We start from the raw sequence: 19,456 nt of genomic DNA on the forward strand, positions 1-19,456 counted from the left end.
TGGCCTTGGACTACTACTAGCTAAAACTTTTGTCCAGTAGTGTATGTGTGTGTGTGTGTGTGTTTAAATATTGCATTATAAAGAACATCTGATTGGAATAGTCTGTTTTTGGTGAAGCAAATGGAGTGGAAGAATTTAAATGCTGCTCAAAACTGTGGAAATTGAACAAGTCAAGTATGTTTGACATTTTTGGTGGTTGTTGTTCACTATTGTTGTTGTTTTACTAGCAAACCTCTAAAATAACAACAACAACTTTTATTTAGCACATTGTAATACAAATAATGTAGCTCAAAGTGATTTATATGATGAAGAAAGAGAAAAAAAACTCAAAGTAAGAATTAAGTAATAAAAGTAAGGTCCGATGTCCAGGGAGGACAGAAAAAACAAAAAAAAACTCCAGATGGCTGGAGAAAAAAAAAAAATCTGCAGGGGTTCTAGACCATGAGACCACCCAGCCCCCTCTAGGCATTCTACCTAACATAAATGATCAGTCCTCATTGTATTCAGGGTTCTCATGGAAGGACTTGATTATGACAGTCACATGGACTTCTGACCTTTAATCCATCAATGTAGGGACATCATGGTGCTTTGATTAGGTGGTGGTGGCACAGATCGCCACCACAGAAAACCGGAAAGAGAACAGAAGAGAGAGTAGGGGTTAGTACGGATTTTGGAGCCACCATGAATAGTAATGATAATTAATTGAATATACAGAGCATCAGGATTAAACTAAAATGAAGTTATGGGAAAGCCATGTTAAAGTAATGTGTTTTTAGCAGTTTCTTAAAGTGTTCCACTGTATTAGCCTGTCAAATTCCTTTTGGCAGGCTATTCCAGATTTTAGATGCATAACAGCAGAAGGCCGCCTCACCACTTCTTTTAAGTTTAGCATTTGGAATTCTAAGCAGACACTCGTTTGAATATCTAAGGTTACGATTTGGAACGTAAGGTGTCAGACATTCTGAAATATAAAATTGAGCAAGATTATTTAAAGCTTTGTAAACTATAAGCAGTATTTTAAAATCAATTATGAATGGCACAGGTAACCAGTGTAGTGACCTTAAAACTGGAGAAATGTGCACAGATTTTCTTTTCCTAGTTACAATTCTAGCAACTGCATTCTGCACTAGTTTGATGTCTTTTTTGGTAGTCCTGAGAGGAGTGCATTACAGTAATCTAACGAACTGAAAACAAAAGTGTGAACTAATTTTTTCAGCATATTTCAATGATATAAGAGGTCTAACTTTTGCTATATTTAAGTGAAAAAATGCTGTCTTAATGATCTGATTAATATGTGATTTAAAATTTAGGTCAGAGTCAATAATTACTCCTAAATTCTTTACCTCCATCTTGACTTTTAATCCTAATGCATCAAGTTTATTTCTAATAACCTCATTATATCCATTATTGCCAATTACTAAAATTTCAGTTTTCTCTTTATTTAGCTTGAGAAAATTACTACTCATCCATTCAGAAACAAAAGTAAGACATTGTGTCAGTGAATCAACAGAGTCGGGGTCATCAGATGCTATTGATAAGTACAGCTGCGTGTCATCAGCATAGCTGTGGTAGCTCACGTTATGCCCCGAGATAATCTGACCTAATGGAAGCAAAGAGCTGCGGACCCAGGATAGAGCCTTGTGGAACACCATGTAGAATATCATGTGTCTTTGAAGTACAATTACCACAACTATCAAAGAATTTTCTACCTGCCAGGTAGGATTCAAACCAATTTAAGACACTGCCCACAGGCCCACCCATTGACTAAAGCGATTTCTAAGAATATTGTGATCAATGGTATCAAATGCAGCACTCAGATCTAAGAGGATGAAAACAGATAAATGGCCTCTGTCTGCATTTACCCGCAAGTCATTTACTACTTTAACGAGTGCAGTTTCTGTACTGTGATTTGTTCTAAAACCCGACTGAAACTTATCAAGAATAACCTGCTTATTGAGGTGGTCATTTAGCTACATAATGACTGCCTTCTCTAGAATTTTACTTAAGAAAGGCAGGTTAGAAATGGGTCTAAAGTTTTCAAAAGCAGAGCAGTCAAGATTATTTTTCTTGAGTAGGGGTTTAAGTACAGCAGTCTTAAGACAGTCTGGGAAGATCCCCGTATCTAATGACAAGTTTAATATGTCAAGAATACTATCAATAGTATGCCAGATACTTCTTTGAAAAAACTTGTTGATATTGGGTCAAGGATGCAGATGGAGGGTCTTAGTTGAGAAATTATGTAAATCAGGTAAAGAATTTAATTTGTTTATAACGGAATACTGGGGCTTAAGAGGATCAGTGTTGGGGGGATATACTATATTATTTCTAATATCATTAATTTTTTGATTGAAAAATACAGCAATAGCCTCACAAGTTTCACTGGAAGTATTCTGGAGGCATTCCATTGAGTTAGCTGGGTTTAGCAGACGATCAATCGTAGAGAATAAGACTCTGGGATTGCTAGCATTGTTATTTATAATTCTAGAGAAATAGCAGCGCCTCTCAAGATGGACTCTGTTATTGTATTCTGTTATTTTAACCTTCAATATTTCATAGTGGATAGTTTAGTTTTTCTCCATTTACGCTCAGCTCTCCGGCATGTTCTCTTTAAATCACAATCTTTGGGTCTTCCATGGTATAACAATGCTAGAAGATTTTTTTAACTGTGTTTTCAGGTACAACTATGCCAACAGCAGCTCTCGCCTTAGTATTGAAATTTTCCACCTTACTATTTACATTATCCTCACTATTATAGTTAGTGCTATAAATGGACTGATTGCTTAGAATGTTTGTAAATTGTGAAGCTGCTGATGAATCAAAGAAGCGTTTTTTAACAATATGCTTCTCGTGAATGTTTTCTATCATTTCTATATTAAATAGTAAAAGAAAATGGTCTTATAGACCAATATCAATGACCTGCTTCACATCAACTTTTAGTCCTTTAGTAATTACTAAGTCTAACGTATGACCTGCTTTATGTGTAGGCTGACTAATGAGCTGTTTCAAATCAAGAGTCCAGGAGGTTCATAAATTATTTTACTTTCGGGTCACACTGATTATCGATATGAAAGTTAGTCACCGACTATTAGGAGCGTGTCAGAGTTAGTAATTATAATTGACACCAAGTCCGAGAATTCCCCAGAGAAAGACGCATTGTATTTAGGAGGTCTATCCATCCATCCATTTTCCATCCTGCTGAATCCGAACACAGGGTCACGGGGGTCTGCTGGAGCCAATCCCAGCCAACACAGGGCACAAGGCAGGAACCAATCCTGGGCAGGACACACACAAACACACCCACACACCAAGCACACACTAGGGCCAATTTAGAATCGCCAATCCACCTAACCTGCATTACATGGATAATACTAGAAACTCAAACTCCATGAATAGCAACGGCAAGATACTCAAAGGACTTGAATTTACCAAAACTGACATCTTTACACTTCAACTGGCTCCAGTAAATGTTTGCTAAACCACCGCCTTTCTTTCCTTGGTGATCCGCACGAGCAAAGCTTTAATTCAGAGGCGAAGATTCGATTAAAACAGCCGCACCGTCAGAGCTAAACCACGTTTCACTTAGTGCAAAAAAATCAATTTTCCTATCACTAATAAGATCGTTGATGGAAAACGTCTTGTTAGTTAATGCTGTAACATTTAATAAAGCCATATTTAATGATTCAGAAGAGCAGAACTGAATTTTATATGCGTTATGGGTATTCGAGATAGAAATTACCGTATCGGCCCGAATTTAACGTGGCCCCCAATTTTTTTCATGAAGATTTTAGAAAAAAAAAATCTGAATTTAACGCGATCCATTCATTTTTCATAAAAGAATTCAAAGAATTCCGCCGTCGTAGTGATGAACCGTTTCGTTTCATCATTCTTTTACACCAACCCATACTTGCTTTAAGGTCCGTTTTAGGGATGTTTAAATTAGCAGCCTCTTCTAACGCTTTAAATTTTATAACTTCACGGGATATTGGGAATCCTTCATTTTGCTTTTCTATTACGAATTTTACCACTCACTGCTCAACTTCTTTAAACCTTCCTATTTTGGGTCCACTAAAAGATTGTCTTGAGGAATTTCTAGTCATATATTTCATTAAATCTTTTCTCCAGAGATGAACGTTTACTTCTGGAACTCCGTATTTCCTGGAAGCTCTTATGTTGTTTATTCTCTCTGCCTCGTTTGCAACCATAATCCTAAAATTCATATCGTAGGTTCTCCTGGTACCTTTATTTATTTGTCTCTTTGATGAGCCTTTTTTCTCAACACTACTATTATAACTCTTGCTCATTTTTTATGGGCAATAAAGAACCCGCCTCTAGGGCAAACATGCAAATTACTACTATAACAGTTGCGAGAGACGTGGACTACACTTACCTGTGAATTATAGACACAATAGCCACTTGCTGGCGTACGCCGGACGCGCACCAGAATCGAAATGCTCGAAACCAGCGATTCCACCGGAGCTAGAAACTCTTGTGCAGTCTCGTGTACTCGAACTGATCCGAACTATACCGAACGTGGCATGCACGACTCTTGCGACCAACACGCAGGTTGGTCGGAGGCATACGCGTACTAATAAGAAGAGTTGTTACATTGAATTGCCTAGTCCTCGAATTTAACGTGCGTCCAGTTTTGAACGGGAAATATATAGTCAAAAAAGGTTGCGTTGTATTCGGGCCAAATCGGTAAGTTATTTTTATTAGTGCCTCTCTGTGCGTATTTTTTAATTCTATAGTCTGTTATTATAGATTTAATACATTGTTCATCTAAAGGTGTAATTGTATTTAAATTATTCGTATTTATGCCTCACTGCCTAGATTTCTTACATGCATTGAGGTTAGTTATTAGAGTAGTAATGCAGTGCACTTTTGCGGAAGATTTTGTTAAAGAATTATCATGTCCTAGCAAAGCATTACGGAAAGGGTTAGGAGTAGAAATAGAAAGTTAAGAGAGATGAATTACCTTAGCGATGTTTTTGGAGAGAACCCGGACACCGAATCTATTTGGATGCAGACCATCCCGCTTGAACAAAACAAACCTCATGAATTGATGATATAGGTTGAGGGTTTTGTTTTTGAAATATATCAGTAAGTTGTACATCTTCCTTATTTTTAATATTTTTATATCAAACAGATTACCTGTGCTATGTGCCAAAGATGCTCAGCATGTTTGTAAAATGTGCATTTGGGAAAATGTACTTGACATAGTAGCTTGCTCAAAAGTACACATTATACATTATAATTATTGGTAATATTTGAAATATATATATATATATATATATATATATATATATATATATATATATATATATATATATATATATTTTCTCTCTATTATAAAAAAAAAAAATTCTGCGGAATAAATGACTAGTAGACGATACATGATCTTCACATGAAGATCATGAAAGACAAATAAAAGAACTGCGAGACGAAATAGAATGGCCAAAAAAATAAAGCAGCACACACAGATACAGGTGTCTCAGATCACATCATTAAATGCACAAAACGTAGATTTACACAATAATGGAACATACACTATGAGAATCTGTGGACCCACAAAAGTGCAATGACAAGTTTAATTTCAAAGAAAACACAGTTCGTCAGGTGTATATTTATGATGACAGAGAAGCGATCACAATGCAAGCAGCAGAGACACAAAGTAGGAAAAAGGACAGCTGCTGTAAAGGCTTTAAAAAGATCGAAGGGCAACACAACAGCAGCCTTATACGTCCTGCAAGAAAGAATTTAACCACGCCTGGGGCCGGAATTAAAGGACAAATATTGTTTTTACAATGTCATGCGAGACCAGGCAGTGAGCCATCATTTAATATGATATAATATTTAATACTAGCAGAATACCCGTGCTTCGCAGCGGAGAAGTAGTGTGTTAAAGAAGTTATGAAAAAGAAAAGGAATCCTTTTAAAAATAACACAAGATGATTTTTAATGTAATTGTTTTGTCATTGATATGAGTGTTGTTGTCATATCTATCTCTATAAAATACCCGCGCTTGGCAGCGGAGAAGTAAAAAGAAAAGGAAACATTTTAATAATAACGTAACATGTTTGACAATGTAATTGTTTTATCATTGTCATGAGTGTTGCTGGCATATATATATATATATATATATATATATATATATATATATATATATATATATATATATATATATATATATATATATATATATATATATATATATATATATATATATATATATATATATATATACACACACATATCTATACATATCATATATATATATATATTAGGGGTGGGACTCGATTAAAAAATGTATCCAATTAATTAGAGGCTGTGTAAGAATTAATCACGTAAATTTGGCCCAAATCACAATTTTTTTTTTTTTAGTTTAAAAGGGTTTTAGTGGACAACAGAATAAAATAATGGACATGGATATTGTAAACACAAGCTGTTTTAATTTCTGAAAAAAAAACTGCTTTTAAACTGCATTTGAATTCAAAACAGAAACAAAAATATCATCCCTGGTTAAAATTGGGCAGACTTAAAAATAAAGTGGTATTTTAAGTACTTTAAGTACATTTTCAGTATGGTATTGTCTTTAAATAATAATAACCAAAATTTCAACATAAAGTGCAGTTTTTCTTCTTAAAAAAAAAAAAAACAAGTCAGAAACATAAAAAAAAGAAAAGGTAATTTGACCAGCTTAATCTTTAAACTCTGAGTAACCTTAGCCAAAATTATTTTGTACATTTGGCTAAAACAGTGTGATCATTGAACATTTTGTAATTAGATGTATTTAGAATTACTAACGGTCACGGAAGTCCAATGATCCCCAGTAAGAGCCACAAAGTCCACTTTCTGTAATGCATCTAATTTTGCTTGCTTTTCAGTGTGCACAAAACCATGCTTTTATCAAGGCTTCGCTCGGGTAATCTTTTGAAATGAAATTTTGCTCCGATCAGTCGTAGGAACACGCTTTATTCCAACTCTAACATTTTTGTAGCTGTGATGTGTGCATCAGTGTAATCGATGTACCAGGAAATCATGCATTGACAAAAGTTCCCCTTTGCTTGGAATTGAAAGTGTGATTAAATGCGTTATTTTTTAACGCGTTATGGAGTACATGCATCGAAGCTTTTCAGCTGTGCTTGTGCTAAGAAAAGTAAACATTTTAAAAATAACGTAACATGATTCTGCGTTAACCACATATTTTTTCATACGTCCCAAACCAAGGAGATGCGAGGGTAAAATGAAACGGGAAGAGCGCGCGTACATACTCGGTGCATCCCTTCTCGGAAATCGAACCTCGGATGTCGGCGCTAGAGGCGAAGCCTCTACAATTGGCACACGGCATATGGCTTGTCTATTTGAGAGTATGTAGATCGAGGTATATATATATATTCACAGCGGAGAAGTAGTGTGTTAAAGAAGTTATGAAAAAGAAAAGGGAACATTTTAAAAATAACGTAACATGATTGTCAATATACAGTAATTGTTTTGTGAGTGTTACTGAGTGTTGCTGTCATCAAGGATTTGATTATCATTATTTCTTTCAATCAGGGTCGTATTTGTAGGATGTGTTGTGTTCAAGTTACATTCCGTGTTTGTCAATCGTTGTAAAGATAAGAGGTTTCATTCATCGATTCGTTCCTTGCTGCATCAATAAACAGCTCGTCTTCCTCTTTATCTGAGATGTGACACACTGCATGCACAGGTTTTTTTTTCACTGTCTTTGTTTAGCAGGACATTGACTTTTTCCACCGTGTGCTTTGTTTCTGCAGTACCTGCACTTATGAATATGCTTGTATGTATCGGACGCTTCATATTTTTTTGCTGCCTTCTCAATTGTGTAATTCGTTTTTTGTTTAGCACACTTTGGAACTGTTGCTTTTTGTCTGTGCACTGCGTCAGTTCACGTGAGCCGCTTGGTGTTCTTGCATCGAAGGTTCCCAGCTGTGCTGGTGCCATCTCGTGTGATGTCCATGGCTGTATGTAATGTTAGTTAAGACCCGGCACTTAAAAGTTTCTCTTGCTGTTTCCCTGATTTTGTGCCAAACACCACCCTGACCATCTCATCTTCCTCTGCATAAGCACAGTCCTTCACCCGTGAATATTTAGCTGCAGTGTTTCTATTGGATTGCCGCTGATGGACTGCCTTATATTGGTAGGCACTAAATTACAAACGCCAGCGGCAGCCTGTCTATGAACTTAATTTAAAGTGTAGGTTTACATCGTGCTTTGTTTCCGAAGTAGCAGCAGTCATGAATATGGTTGTATATGTCAGTCGTTCGCTTCTTATTGTTTCGCTGCCTTCTCAATTATATAATGCATGTTTTGTTCAGCGCTTTTTTGAGCTCTTCCTGGTTTTCTACGTACTGCGTTGACAGTCGGTTCACATGATTACGTGGGAGGCGTGATGATGTCACATGAAACTCCGCCCCCCCACGGCCATCCAGCTCAACTCCATTACAGTATATGGAGAAAAATAGCTTCCAGTTATGACCATTACGCGTAGAATTTCGAAATGAAACCTGCCCAACTTTTATAAGTAAGCTGTAAGGAATGAGCCTGCCAAACTTCAGCCTTCTACCTACACGGGAACTTAGAGAATTAGTGATGAGTCAGTGAGTGAGTGAGTCAGTCAGTCAGTCAGTGAGTGAAGGCTTTGCTTTTTATTAGTATAGATTTCCTCCAACTTGGTTAATAAATGATGTGACACTTAAATAATGTGCTGCCTGATGAGACCTTTTTATGTGCACTTGACCTGCTTGGGAGAACAGAAGAGCAAAAAAGTAAATGGTTTTAATCTGATTTCCCTTTACATAATAAAGATTCCTTTTCTCTTCTGACATCAATTAAGATAATAACTAGTGACTGAAGGCTAACATTATACAAGACCATAATGAAATGCATTTAAGTACAAAGAACAGTTTATTGCAATCCCTTAACACTAGAATTACCATAGCCTATGAAAAAACTCATTTATTACTAAAACATTTAAAAGTTTCTGTTTTAACGATGTGTTTACATAGATTGTTGTAGACATGGAACACACATGAAATGTATGTGTTCCAAATAACAATCTATTATTTACCCTCAACAACTGTAGGTACCTCACTCCCAGATAGTCAAGGCTTGAACTGGGAGAAATTTTTGCCATTTCTGCGGCAGTGGGGGATGGGATAGCAGGCTGCTTGTGCTGATTGACACATTTACAAGACAAAAGACGCTGATGGAGAGGTGCGAATGAATTTAAGGTGGGCTTTTCGTAGACTTTGGTAATTCTAGTGTTAAATGAACCAATGAGGCGTGTCTTCTACATAGAAACAAAAATACATTTTATTTAGGTAAATACTGTAAGCGTGAATAGAGACACAATTGAGGTAAGGATTTTCTCTACTTTTTTTTTTTTTTTAAGAAGGAAAATAGAGAAATATGTATTGCACCAAAATGTATATTAAGTTTACCCAGAACATTTTGATCACAGGAATATTTGCATTCCACAACTGTACCGGAAATAATGTTGTGGGCCAAAAACTGAGAAGCTACTGTTTGGTATATATCGTGCGTTGCATTTTCCATTCAAAAGATTTATTTGAGTGCATTTTTCTTCTTTTCACACGGGACAATATAATCACAGCAATGTTCACCTCTCACTTCCAATTCCTCACCCATACTGAATATGCAAAGGATTTTAAGTGAAATGGCCTGCCTGTCACTTTTGGCGTCCTTTTACCCTTGAGACTGAACTTGTCTTTCCCATAGTGCATATAAATAACAAGAACTATTAAAATTGTTGTTACCAAACTAAGCCAGTGTGATTTTTAGTATTAAATCCTCTGACCCACTTTATATGAAGACAGAAGGGTGATATTTTTATGACTCATCTTTTCACATATATTGACACTTCAATAATTCCATTGAAAAATAAAGCTGGTGGTTCAAGAAAATGTTTTTTTAACCTTGTGTGAGGACTCACTAAAATAGTTTTAAATAATATCAGTGTCTCTGTCGTAATAACTAAAACATTGTATTGGGATTGCAATTTCTGACATGTACACGATACAGGAAAAGTGTTACCATTGGGGGAAGATGCTGTTATTTATTTATTTTTGATGATTCAGTAACTAAAAACATTCTTGTAACAAGATCTGGAGGCACAGATAAGCTAGTGGAAATTAATTTGAGACATTGCTAATTAATCGCCTCAACTAGTGATCGTTAACATGAATGACACATGCCATATGTCTGAGGTCCCAACCAGGACAAGAAGTATAAAAATGCAAATATAAATTCATAAACTGGTAGCAGTACATATATATTCATTCACTCATCATGCACTGCCATGTTGAACAAGGAGCATATTGAGAAGTGGATTCCCTAGCAGCCCTAGTAAACAAATAAAGAACTTCTGGACACTCATTTCAAATGAACGAGTTCCTAGAAGTGAAAACACATTCTAATTCCGAACCCATATATCTGGTTTGTGAGTCTTAATTTTGCCATGGATCCAACCACCCCCCCCCAAACCACCCCATAGTTCGCTAATTAAGAATATGATTATCTTACATGAAGGGTGGCCAACCAGTGAGCTTAGGACAATATACAGTGCATCCGGAAAGTACAGTAAACCCTCGTTTGCCGAGGTCAATCCGTTCCAGACCCTACCGTGATAAATGAATTTCCGTGAAGTAGGATTCTTTATTTATAAATCGAATATTTTCACAGAGCATATGAAACCTGTTTATGACCTTCTAAATACATTTTTTAACATTATTAGAGCCCTCTAGACATGAAATAACACCCTTTAGTCAAAAGTTTAAACTGTGCTCCATGACAAGACAGAGATGACAGTTCTTTCTCACAATTAAAAGAATGCAAATATATCTTCCTCTTCAAAGGAGTGCGTGTCAGGAACAGAGAATGTCAGAGAGAGAGAGACAGAGAGAGAAAAGCAAACAATCAAAAATCATTACGTGCTGTTGGGCTTTTAAGCATGCAAAGCACCACAATAAAGCGGCCACAAGAAAGGGAGCAATGTGAAGGTAGTCTTTCAGCATTTTTTAGAGGAGCGTCCGTATCCTCTAGGCAAACAGCCCTTCTGCTCACACCCTCTCCATCAGGAGCAGAGAATGTCAGAGAGAGTGAGAGAGACAGAGAAAAGCAAACAATCAAAAATCAATAGGTGCTGTTAGAGCTTTTAAGTATGCGAAGCGCCGCACGGGAAGCATATCGTATATCATTGAGAAGTTTTATTTAATACGTAATATGTGCTCTGATTGAGTAGATTCTACACACAACCCCCCATAATGACAACATGAAAAAAGTTTACTTGAGATTTTTGCAAATTTATTAAAAATAAAAAAATTGAGAAAGCACATGTACAGAAGTATTTACAGCCTTTGCCATGAAGCTCAAAATTGAGCTCAGGTGCATCCTGTTTCCCCTGATCATCCTTGAGATGATTCTCTAGCTTAATTGGAGTCCACCTGTGGTAAATTCAGTTGATTGGACATGATTTGGAAAGGCACACACTCGTCTATAGAAGGTCCCACAGTTGACAGTTCATGTCAGAGCACAAACCAAGCATGAAGTCAAAGGAATTATCTGTAGACCTCCGTGACAGGATTGTCTTTTTCCATATTACTCTCACTGCACCACTCAGAGTATTTATATCACTGTATCTGAGTGTGAATCACAGCGGCAGCTGATCGGAAAGAGAATTATGGGCGTACAGCTTCAAGGACACGCTGTCTCAGCCACGGCAAAACGTTTTAAAGCCTTTCCTGTACGGACCTCGCGGTTCAGAAACAGTTTCATCCCAAGAACTTTAAATGCACTCAATCAAGTGCTCCTTGTAGAACTGTTTGTACTTATAAGTACAATCACCCCACTGTAAACCTGCACTATAGTTCTAATATCGCACAACCTGAGCCACTTTATAAAGCGCGTATATACATATGATGACGATATCATTTTAAGGTGAAATGCAGCAAAATATGTTTATTAAATTATACAGATAAAACTTTAACTTCATTTGAATAATCTATATTCTTCACTGGGAGTGTCGTGAAGGATAGAATAATTAAACATGTACTACGAAGATATTTCAATGTTCATTAAACGTTTTGAAGAATCGGCGCTAAGCTTACAGATGGCTTAATGTCGATTACAGAGCTGATTGTGTGGCGATCAGTTACTTGGGGAAAGAAAAGCAAGGACTGCAGTGACGGCTACGCCAATATATATTGAATATAAAACAGAAAGAGAAAACAACACAGCTAAAAACGCAGCGACAAATTTGGGCAAAAGTTAAATGCTTGTGTAATGAGCACGAGGCGGCTATGCAGTGTCTGCAACGGACATGGCCATCCACCGTGCACAAGCTACCTTACTGACATTGGCGGGTGAAGGAACCACCGATTCTTCCTCTGCCCAGTGCCACCACAAGCCTAGAGCCGCCCCTGAGTACTGCTGCAATAAATTATTTAATCGAAGTGAAACCCATGTTTAATAATGTGCTTTAACTCCTATCATCATAAAAATGATATCACGTATACATCTCAGTATTTTAGTTATTCAGAGAGCTGTAATATCACAAATGTAATGGATTCTGTGTCCAGTTGGAGGAAGAGAGCCGGTTTAAGAAGCAAGTAGTGATTCACACACATAGAGCACATAGTAGATCAAATAGAAAACAAAGCATTTAACGTGCTACTTTAATTACGATGTGATTTGAGAAACTGGTTAATTAAACGATTTTAAGATGAAGTTTATGATGTTCTACTTTAATGACAAAATAAACTACGTGATTAAAGTGGAAATGTCGAGATTGAAGTTGACATTTTGTGCTTTTTCCCCACTGTGTGCATTTTTTCTCTGTACCCTAATAAGCTTTCATATGTCACTCAGACAGTGGGCTACAACTCGCCTTTTCACGGCGACTTTGATATGTGACAACTTTTTTTTATTTCCGGCACTGCGATTTTGTGAACGTGAGCTTTCAAGTTTCTCCAACACGCTATGTCAACTTCCTTTTGTTGATTATACCACGGTTTATTTGAACAAATAGTATGGTTTTTCCTTTGCCTCCACTTGGTATTCGCTGAAATTCTTATATATTCCCCCCGTGCGTTTCCCATTGTCCTTTCACAGAAGGCTGAGTTTAAGGGCGATTTATATTGATTTGAATATTCAAAGAGGTGTAATTCTGGGAGGAGTTGGGGCGTTACATAAAGCGCGTGCACGAGTGTCACTTTTCACGCTGATCGGGATTTATGTGGCGGAAGAACGTGGAAGTTGGAGTACGCACAGATTCCTGCATCTGGATTTTTCTGTGCATAAGCACATTTCGACTTTTGTGCTTACGCCATGTTATAGTGTGAGTGCTACGCACGGCATTATACATGAGGCCCCAGGTCAATACCATCCCTACAGTGAAGCATGGTGGTGGCAGCATCATGCTGTGAGGATGTTTTTCAGCAGCAGGAACTGGGAGACTAGTCAGGATAAAGGGAAAGATGACTGCAGCAATGTACAGAGACATCCTGAATGAAAACCTGCTCCAGAGCGCTCTTGACCTCAGACTTGGGCGACGGTTCATCTTTCAGCAGGACAACGACCCTAAGCACACAGCCAAGATATCAAAGGAGTGGCTTCAGGACAACTCTGTGAATGTCCTTGAGTGGCCCAGCCAGAGCCCAGACTTCGAATCGATTGAACATCTCTGGAGAGATCTTAAAATGGCTGTGCACCGACGCTTCCCATCCAACCTGATGGAGCTTGAGAGGTGCTGCAAACAGGAATGGGCGAAACTGGCCAAGGATAGGTGTGCCAAGCTTGTGACATCATATTCAAAAAGACTTGAGGCTGTAATTGCTGCCAAAGGTGCATCGACAAAGTATTGAGCAAAGGCTGTGAATACTTATGGACATGTGATTTCTCAGTTTGTTATTTTTAATAAATTTGCAAAAACCTCAAGTAAATTTCACGTTATCATTATGGGGTGTTGTGTGTAGAATTCTGAGGGGAAAAAAATGAATTTAATCCATTTTGGAATAAGGCTGTAACATAACAAAATGTGGATAAAGTGATGCGCTGTGAATACTTTCCGGATGCACTGTAATAAGCACAATGGAATCTGAGCATAATTAGAGTCTGCATTTTTAAAAGCTTACATTTTCATCCGTCTACACTGCAGTGCAGCTCAGTGTTTTCAAAAGTCAGGGGCAAAAAACTCTTGAGATTGTGTGGATGAAAAATAACAGGGAATAATGTGTGCATTTATAAACAAAATGCACTAGTGTGGACATGGTCCATCGCTCTTGTGTCGCTAGTGTTCCCTTACTTGTGCTCTGAATCCAGAAGGTTTAATCTCTTAAAGAAGATTATAATCAGCTGTTTATCTTCACCCCTGTGTTTTTTCTCATAGATCTATGCCCTGAACAAAGTGATGACAGAACTGGAGCAGCAACAGTTTGAGGCCTTCTGCAAGCAGATGCAGTCCAAAGGGGAGTGACTGGAGCAGGGCTCGGGGACCTGGGCTCACGCAATGCTCTGACTCGAGACCCTGATGGCTTTGTAAGTGACAGTTGCTGCCAATGGATTGGCTCTGGTAACCTTAACCATTGACCGGAATGAAAGTGGGGTGGGCATCCGAAGCTGTGCAGCCATGCTAAAGTCCCGGATGCCACACGCTTGTAAACAAATACTCACGCCAGTCTTGGGATTGAATATGTCTGTGTGATGGTTGGTCATTGGGGAGGTTGGGTTCAGAACAATGAAAAAAATGTATACAAGTGGGTATAATTTAATAGTTGATAATAATTTTTTATACAAATTAAACTTGACTTTTTCCCATTAATGTATCAGATAGGATTATTAAATAAAACATATTCTTGCACAAAGTTGTTCCTGTTTGGGTGAAGCACTAATTTAGCCACAATATTTTTATGCAGTCCTTGTAATTTATTGCCCCAAGTACCAACTCCTTATGATTTTTGAAACCTTTTGTTTGTGTATAGACTCTTTTACACGTAGCAAAGTTTAAATGAAACTACAGTATTATACTTAAAGGAGTACTAGGAAGCCAGCAAAAATGTATAATGTAACAAAGCCATTGTCCAGTTTCACAATTTGGTAGTGAAAAATTAACTTGAGGCTGCAGCAGACACATGAAGTGTAACATCCATAAAGCCTCAGTTTTGGAGGGTCTTGTTGGTTGCCAAGTTTATTTAGAAGTTTTGTTTACTGCCCTGCTTAGGAGTTATAAAGCTGACAGTAAAGCTGGTCTTGGATTTGTTCCCTTTGCTTGCGTGCTTACCTTGCAGTAAGAAAACAATTCTGGGATTGGCCCCAAAATTGATGCACAAGTGTAGGGAATGTTGTAGGCTCTCCTTTCAGAGACAGCTGTTGGTCTGCCCCATCCACGTTTGTATATGGAGCTGGTAGATTTGTAATAAATGGTTGGAAATTGAACTCAAAAGTAAAATGACAGTTGTTATATCAGAGAGAGGGCCCTGAGGTCTGGGCTAGAAAGCCAGATACACAGGGTTGGGGTTAGTGGAGGATGATTGTCTCGCAGGACAAAGGTGCTGGCACACACCTCCTATAAAAAAAAAAAAAACTATTTTAATTAGAAACATGGTGTGACTATTAAATAAATACTCCCCCCAAACTTATCCTTATACTAAAAGTATAAATAGATTTATAACCAAGTCTATAACAGGTAAGTAAATCGGTCTAGGGTTAGGGTTAGAAGCCTGAGCTGCAGCTCTGTGACCTTCAGATTGGATTTACAGCTCGTGGCTGTGCAGGCAGTCGGTTCATGTGCGGCTGCAGATAGAATTCTAAAGTGTCCCAGGCCTCCCTGTAGTTAAGACCATTGGGTTTCCTCATCTGGGAACTCCTGTTAATTAAATTTTACCACTGAAAAGTAAGCTTTATATACTGAAATTTTTTAATTAAAAAGAAATGTGTCAAAACATATAACGGGATTAGAAACACTATACCCAAACAAAGAGGAGACAGAAATAAAAGGGTATGTGTACTGTGGAATTGATAATGCCATGTTACGTGCAATTCCCCTCAAAAAGACTACATGTTATATGTTGAAACTGTTACAAACAATTGGGACAGTTTTTTCTTTGCTGCAAATAAATTTTACCTTGTTCCCCTGTTGTGTTTTTTGGAGACTTTAAAAACCAGAGAATGTTAGCACATTTACTGTTAAACTGCAGGGAAACAGAATTTAATTGTCATTATTTTTTAATCTTTCTGCATCATTATTTTGGTTTTCCCTTTATGACTTGACAACATTTAACAGCTGTGTTGTCATGCACTGTTGCTAGGGCTGTTACTCTCCCAGAAGGCATGATGTGCCATGTCACTGATGCTAACACATTACGCACCACATTCAGTGCAGCACCTGTGGTTAAGGACTCACCTCAAGAAACATGGCGTATGAGCTCTTGGTAGTTTAGTGTCATTTGGTCTTCAACCCTTAGCTATTCACATTCTGACTTTTAACTATTCAGTGTCTCTCGATTATCGACATCTAGCAGCTCTCCAGTTGATATCGTTGACAAGTCAGTGCTTTGGTTTTAGTAACAGTTTAGCTGGTTTCTGTTATCGACTCTTGCTATGAGCATCTTGAACACAGTACATCTTCCATTCCAGTTAACCCAATTCTAGCAGATGGCCACATTTCCAGTAGCCAGCAGACAGTTCAGGAGGGTATGTTGGAACTGAAAAAGCTTGTGGTGGTTGTCCACTTTTTCCAAGCAGTTATCCTAAATAAACTGACGTGCATAACGTGTATTAACTATAAACTAGACACCTCTAGGTCTGGAGAAAAAATATCCAGAAGCTTTACCCTGACTATAAGCACATTTGTTGCTGTGTGCTGGTTGGTGTCTGTATGCTTTAGTCAAGCTACCAATGAACATGTATTTTTCAGACTGTTTAACAAATATGCTGTTTTTCTAATATTAACATCATGATAAATTCTGATAACTCTTTGTTGCTGTAGCTTGTAATTTTTATTTTTTATAAAGGATTAGAAACAAACTGTCGTCTTCAAGTGCTTTTTGATTGGCTGTTTGGAAACTGTCGGACTTCATCCGTATTATTTACTGTGGGAGTTTAAACAAAGATGTGTGAAAGTAGTTTACTGTATGTTGATGTGGGAGATGCAGCTGAAATGACTTTTGAAACTGGAAACTGAGTCACCTGACACTCTCAGTCTCGTGATGGATGATTTCAGTTTTTGTAAACTGAAATCAGTATTGCCACACTACGATCAGTACATGAATATTAACACTTGAGATGACAACACACTGGCCAGGTGTTAAGGAAAAATCTCTGGCGCTTACATATCCCATGGGTGCATCTGACCATTTACTACCTAAGTACAAACAGAAGTTGAAACCATGAAAACCAGCGTTACAAAAAACACAAAAGCACCAAGCTAGCAAGAGCCTGGACTTGAATCCATTTGAACATCTCTGGAGAGACCTGAAAGTTGCTGTCCACCGAAGATCTCCATCCAGTGTGACAGAGCTTGAGAGTATCTGCAGCGAAGAATGGCAGAAAAATCCCCAAATCCAGGGGAGTGAAGCTTGTTGTGTTAGACCTAAGAATGCTCCAGGCTGGCGTCTCTCCAAAAAGGGGCTGAGTTAGGGGTCTGTATACTAGCATCCGTGTGAGATTTCAGTTATTTTTAAATCTGCAATAATTTCTAAACTCCACATTTTGCTTTTCTGAGGTATTGAATGTTGCATGGGTGGCATGGTGGTGCAGTGGTAGCGCTGCTGCCTCACAGTTAGGAGACCCAGGTTCACTTCCCGGGTCCTCCCTGCGTGGAGTTTGCATGTTCTCCCCGTGTCTGCGTGGGTTTCCTCCTGGTGCTCCGGTTTCCTCCCACAGTCCAAAGACATGCAGATTAGGTGCGTTGGCGATTCTAAATTGTCCTTTGTGTGTGTGTGTGTGTGTGTGTGTGTGTGTGTGCCCTGCAGTGGGATGGCGCCCTGCCTGCGGTTTGTTTCCTGCCTTGCGCCCTGTGTTGGTTGGGATTGGCTCCAGCAGACCCCCGTGACCCTGTAGTTAGGATATAGCAGGTTGGATGATGGATGGATGTTGCATGATGAAGGGAAAAAAAAGAATTTAAATTATTTTGGGACAAGGCTGCAGACGAAGAGTACTTTGTGAATGCACTTTATAGAAGCACCACATATGAGGGACATTCAAAACGTTTCCTATTTAGTAAGAATTTCAAAAATTTCCCAGCATCGTACAAAATTTTCAATCCACTTAACTGTATCATCTTCAGACAGAGGAGCAGCTTCAGCGACAGAATGCTATCACCGTCCTGCTCCACTGACAGACTGAGGTGATCGTTCCTCCCCCACACTATGCGACTCTTCAATTCCACCCCATGGGGTAAACGTTAACATTATTCAAAGTTATTGTCTGTTATACCTGCATTTTTATCACTCTTTAATTTTAATAGTTTTTTTTATCAGTATGCTGCTGCTTGAGTATGTGAATTTCCCCTTGAGATTAATAAAGGATCTACTGTATCTAAATCTAAATGCCATTAGCAAAAAGTGTTTTTGGTTGAGCGCGTAGCCACTGATGCACCACTGCTTTCATGTCATCATCACATGAAAATCTGGTCGTGGCTGTAGCTGGACGTGAGGAGCACTCTGCATCCGTCACATTAGTAAGGCCATTTTCAAACATTGCAATCCACTCAGATGACTCTACAAGAGAGAACTTTATCCTCATACTGAGCACACACGTGGAGATGAATTTGTGCTCCCGGCACACGTTCTGCTCCCAAAAAGCGTACGACAGAACACTGTTCTACTTTCGTGCAATTTATATGTTTCACAGCCATCTTCACCACAGGGTGATAACTCTAATACTAAACTGGCAGGGCAGCCGGCTTGCCAGACAGAACTAGTCACACGACATTCTCAGACACGACCAATTACTTCTCCTCCTGCCTTCACCGTTTCCAACAAAAATATAAAAGTGGGGAAGCTTTTTGAATGTCCCCTGTATTTATCTTGCATATCCAAGATCCTGTACAGGTGTTTCAGAAGATCCCACTCATGCTAATAGAATATAAGGATTGTAGTGGTGAGAGGGCCTATAACTAGAACCATTAAATCAAGGAGTGCTAGCTAACCACCTCATTAGTGCCAACAGGTCACAAAGCTGCAAGCTGTGTGTGAAAACGCAGCTGGAAATGAACAATGTGAGGCATGGCTTCTTAAATAGTTAAAAGTTTCTTCAGTCATTACATAACAAAATGTTCATTTTGTGGTGAGCATCATGAGAACATGCTGACTAACTCCATGTCTGTTTACCTTGACTTCAAGGCAAGAGGTACATTACGCAGATGAGCACCTCTCATTTCTCTTCTCACCACCATCTTTTGCTGCATGTTACCTTCAGT

At 38.3% G+C, this 19,456-nt stretch overlaps 1 protein-coding gene across 3 annotated transcripts in view; it reads left to right on the forward strand.

The window, feature by feature from the left end:
- LOC120530957 (small vasohibin binding protein) overlaps positions 1-17,061 on the forward strand; it is a 31,545-nt gene extending 14,484 nt beyond the window's left edge. For all 3 annotated transcript variants that reach the window (XM_039755804.1, XM_039755805.1, XM_039755806.1), the window contains exon 3: positions 14,426-17,061. In XM_039755804.1, the coding sequence (XP_039611738.1) occupies positions 14,426-14,512 (87 nt within the window). In that variant the 3' untranslated portion in view covers positions 14,513-17,061. The remainder of the gene's footprint in view (positions 1-14,425) is intronic.
- Positions 17,062-19,456: the final 2,395 nt, after the last annotated feature.

The sequence above is a fragment of the Polypterus senegalus genome, chromosome 6 (genome assembly GCF_016835505.1).
Source record: "Polypterus senegalus isolate Bchr_013 chromosome 6, ASM1683550v1, whole genome shotgun sequence".
NCBI lineage: Eukaryota > Metazoa > Chordata > Cladistia > Polypteriformes > Polypteridae > Polypterus > Polypterus senegalus.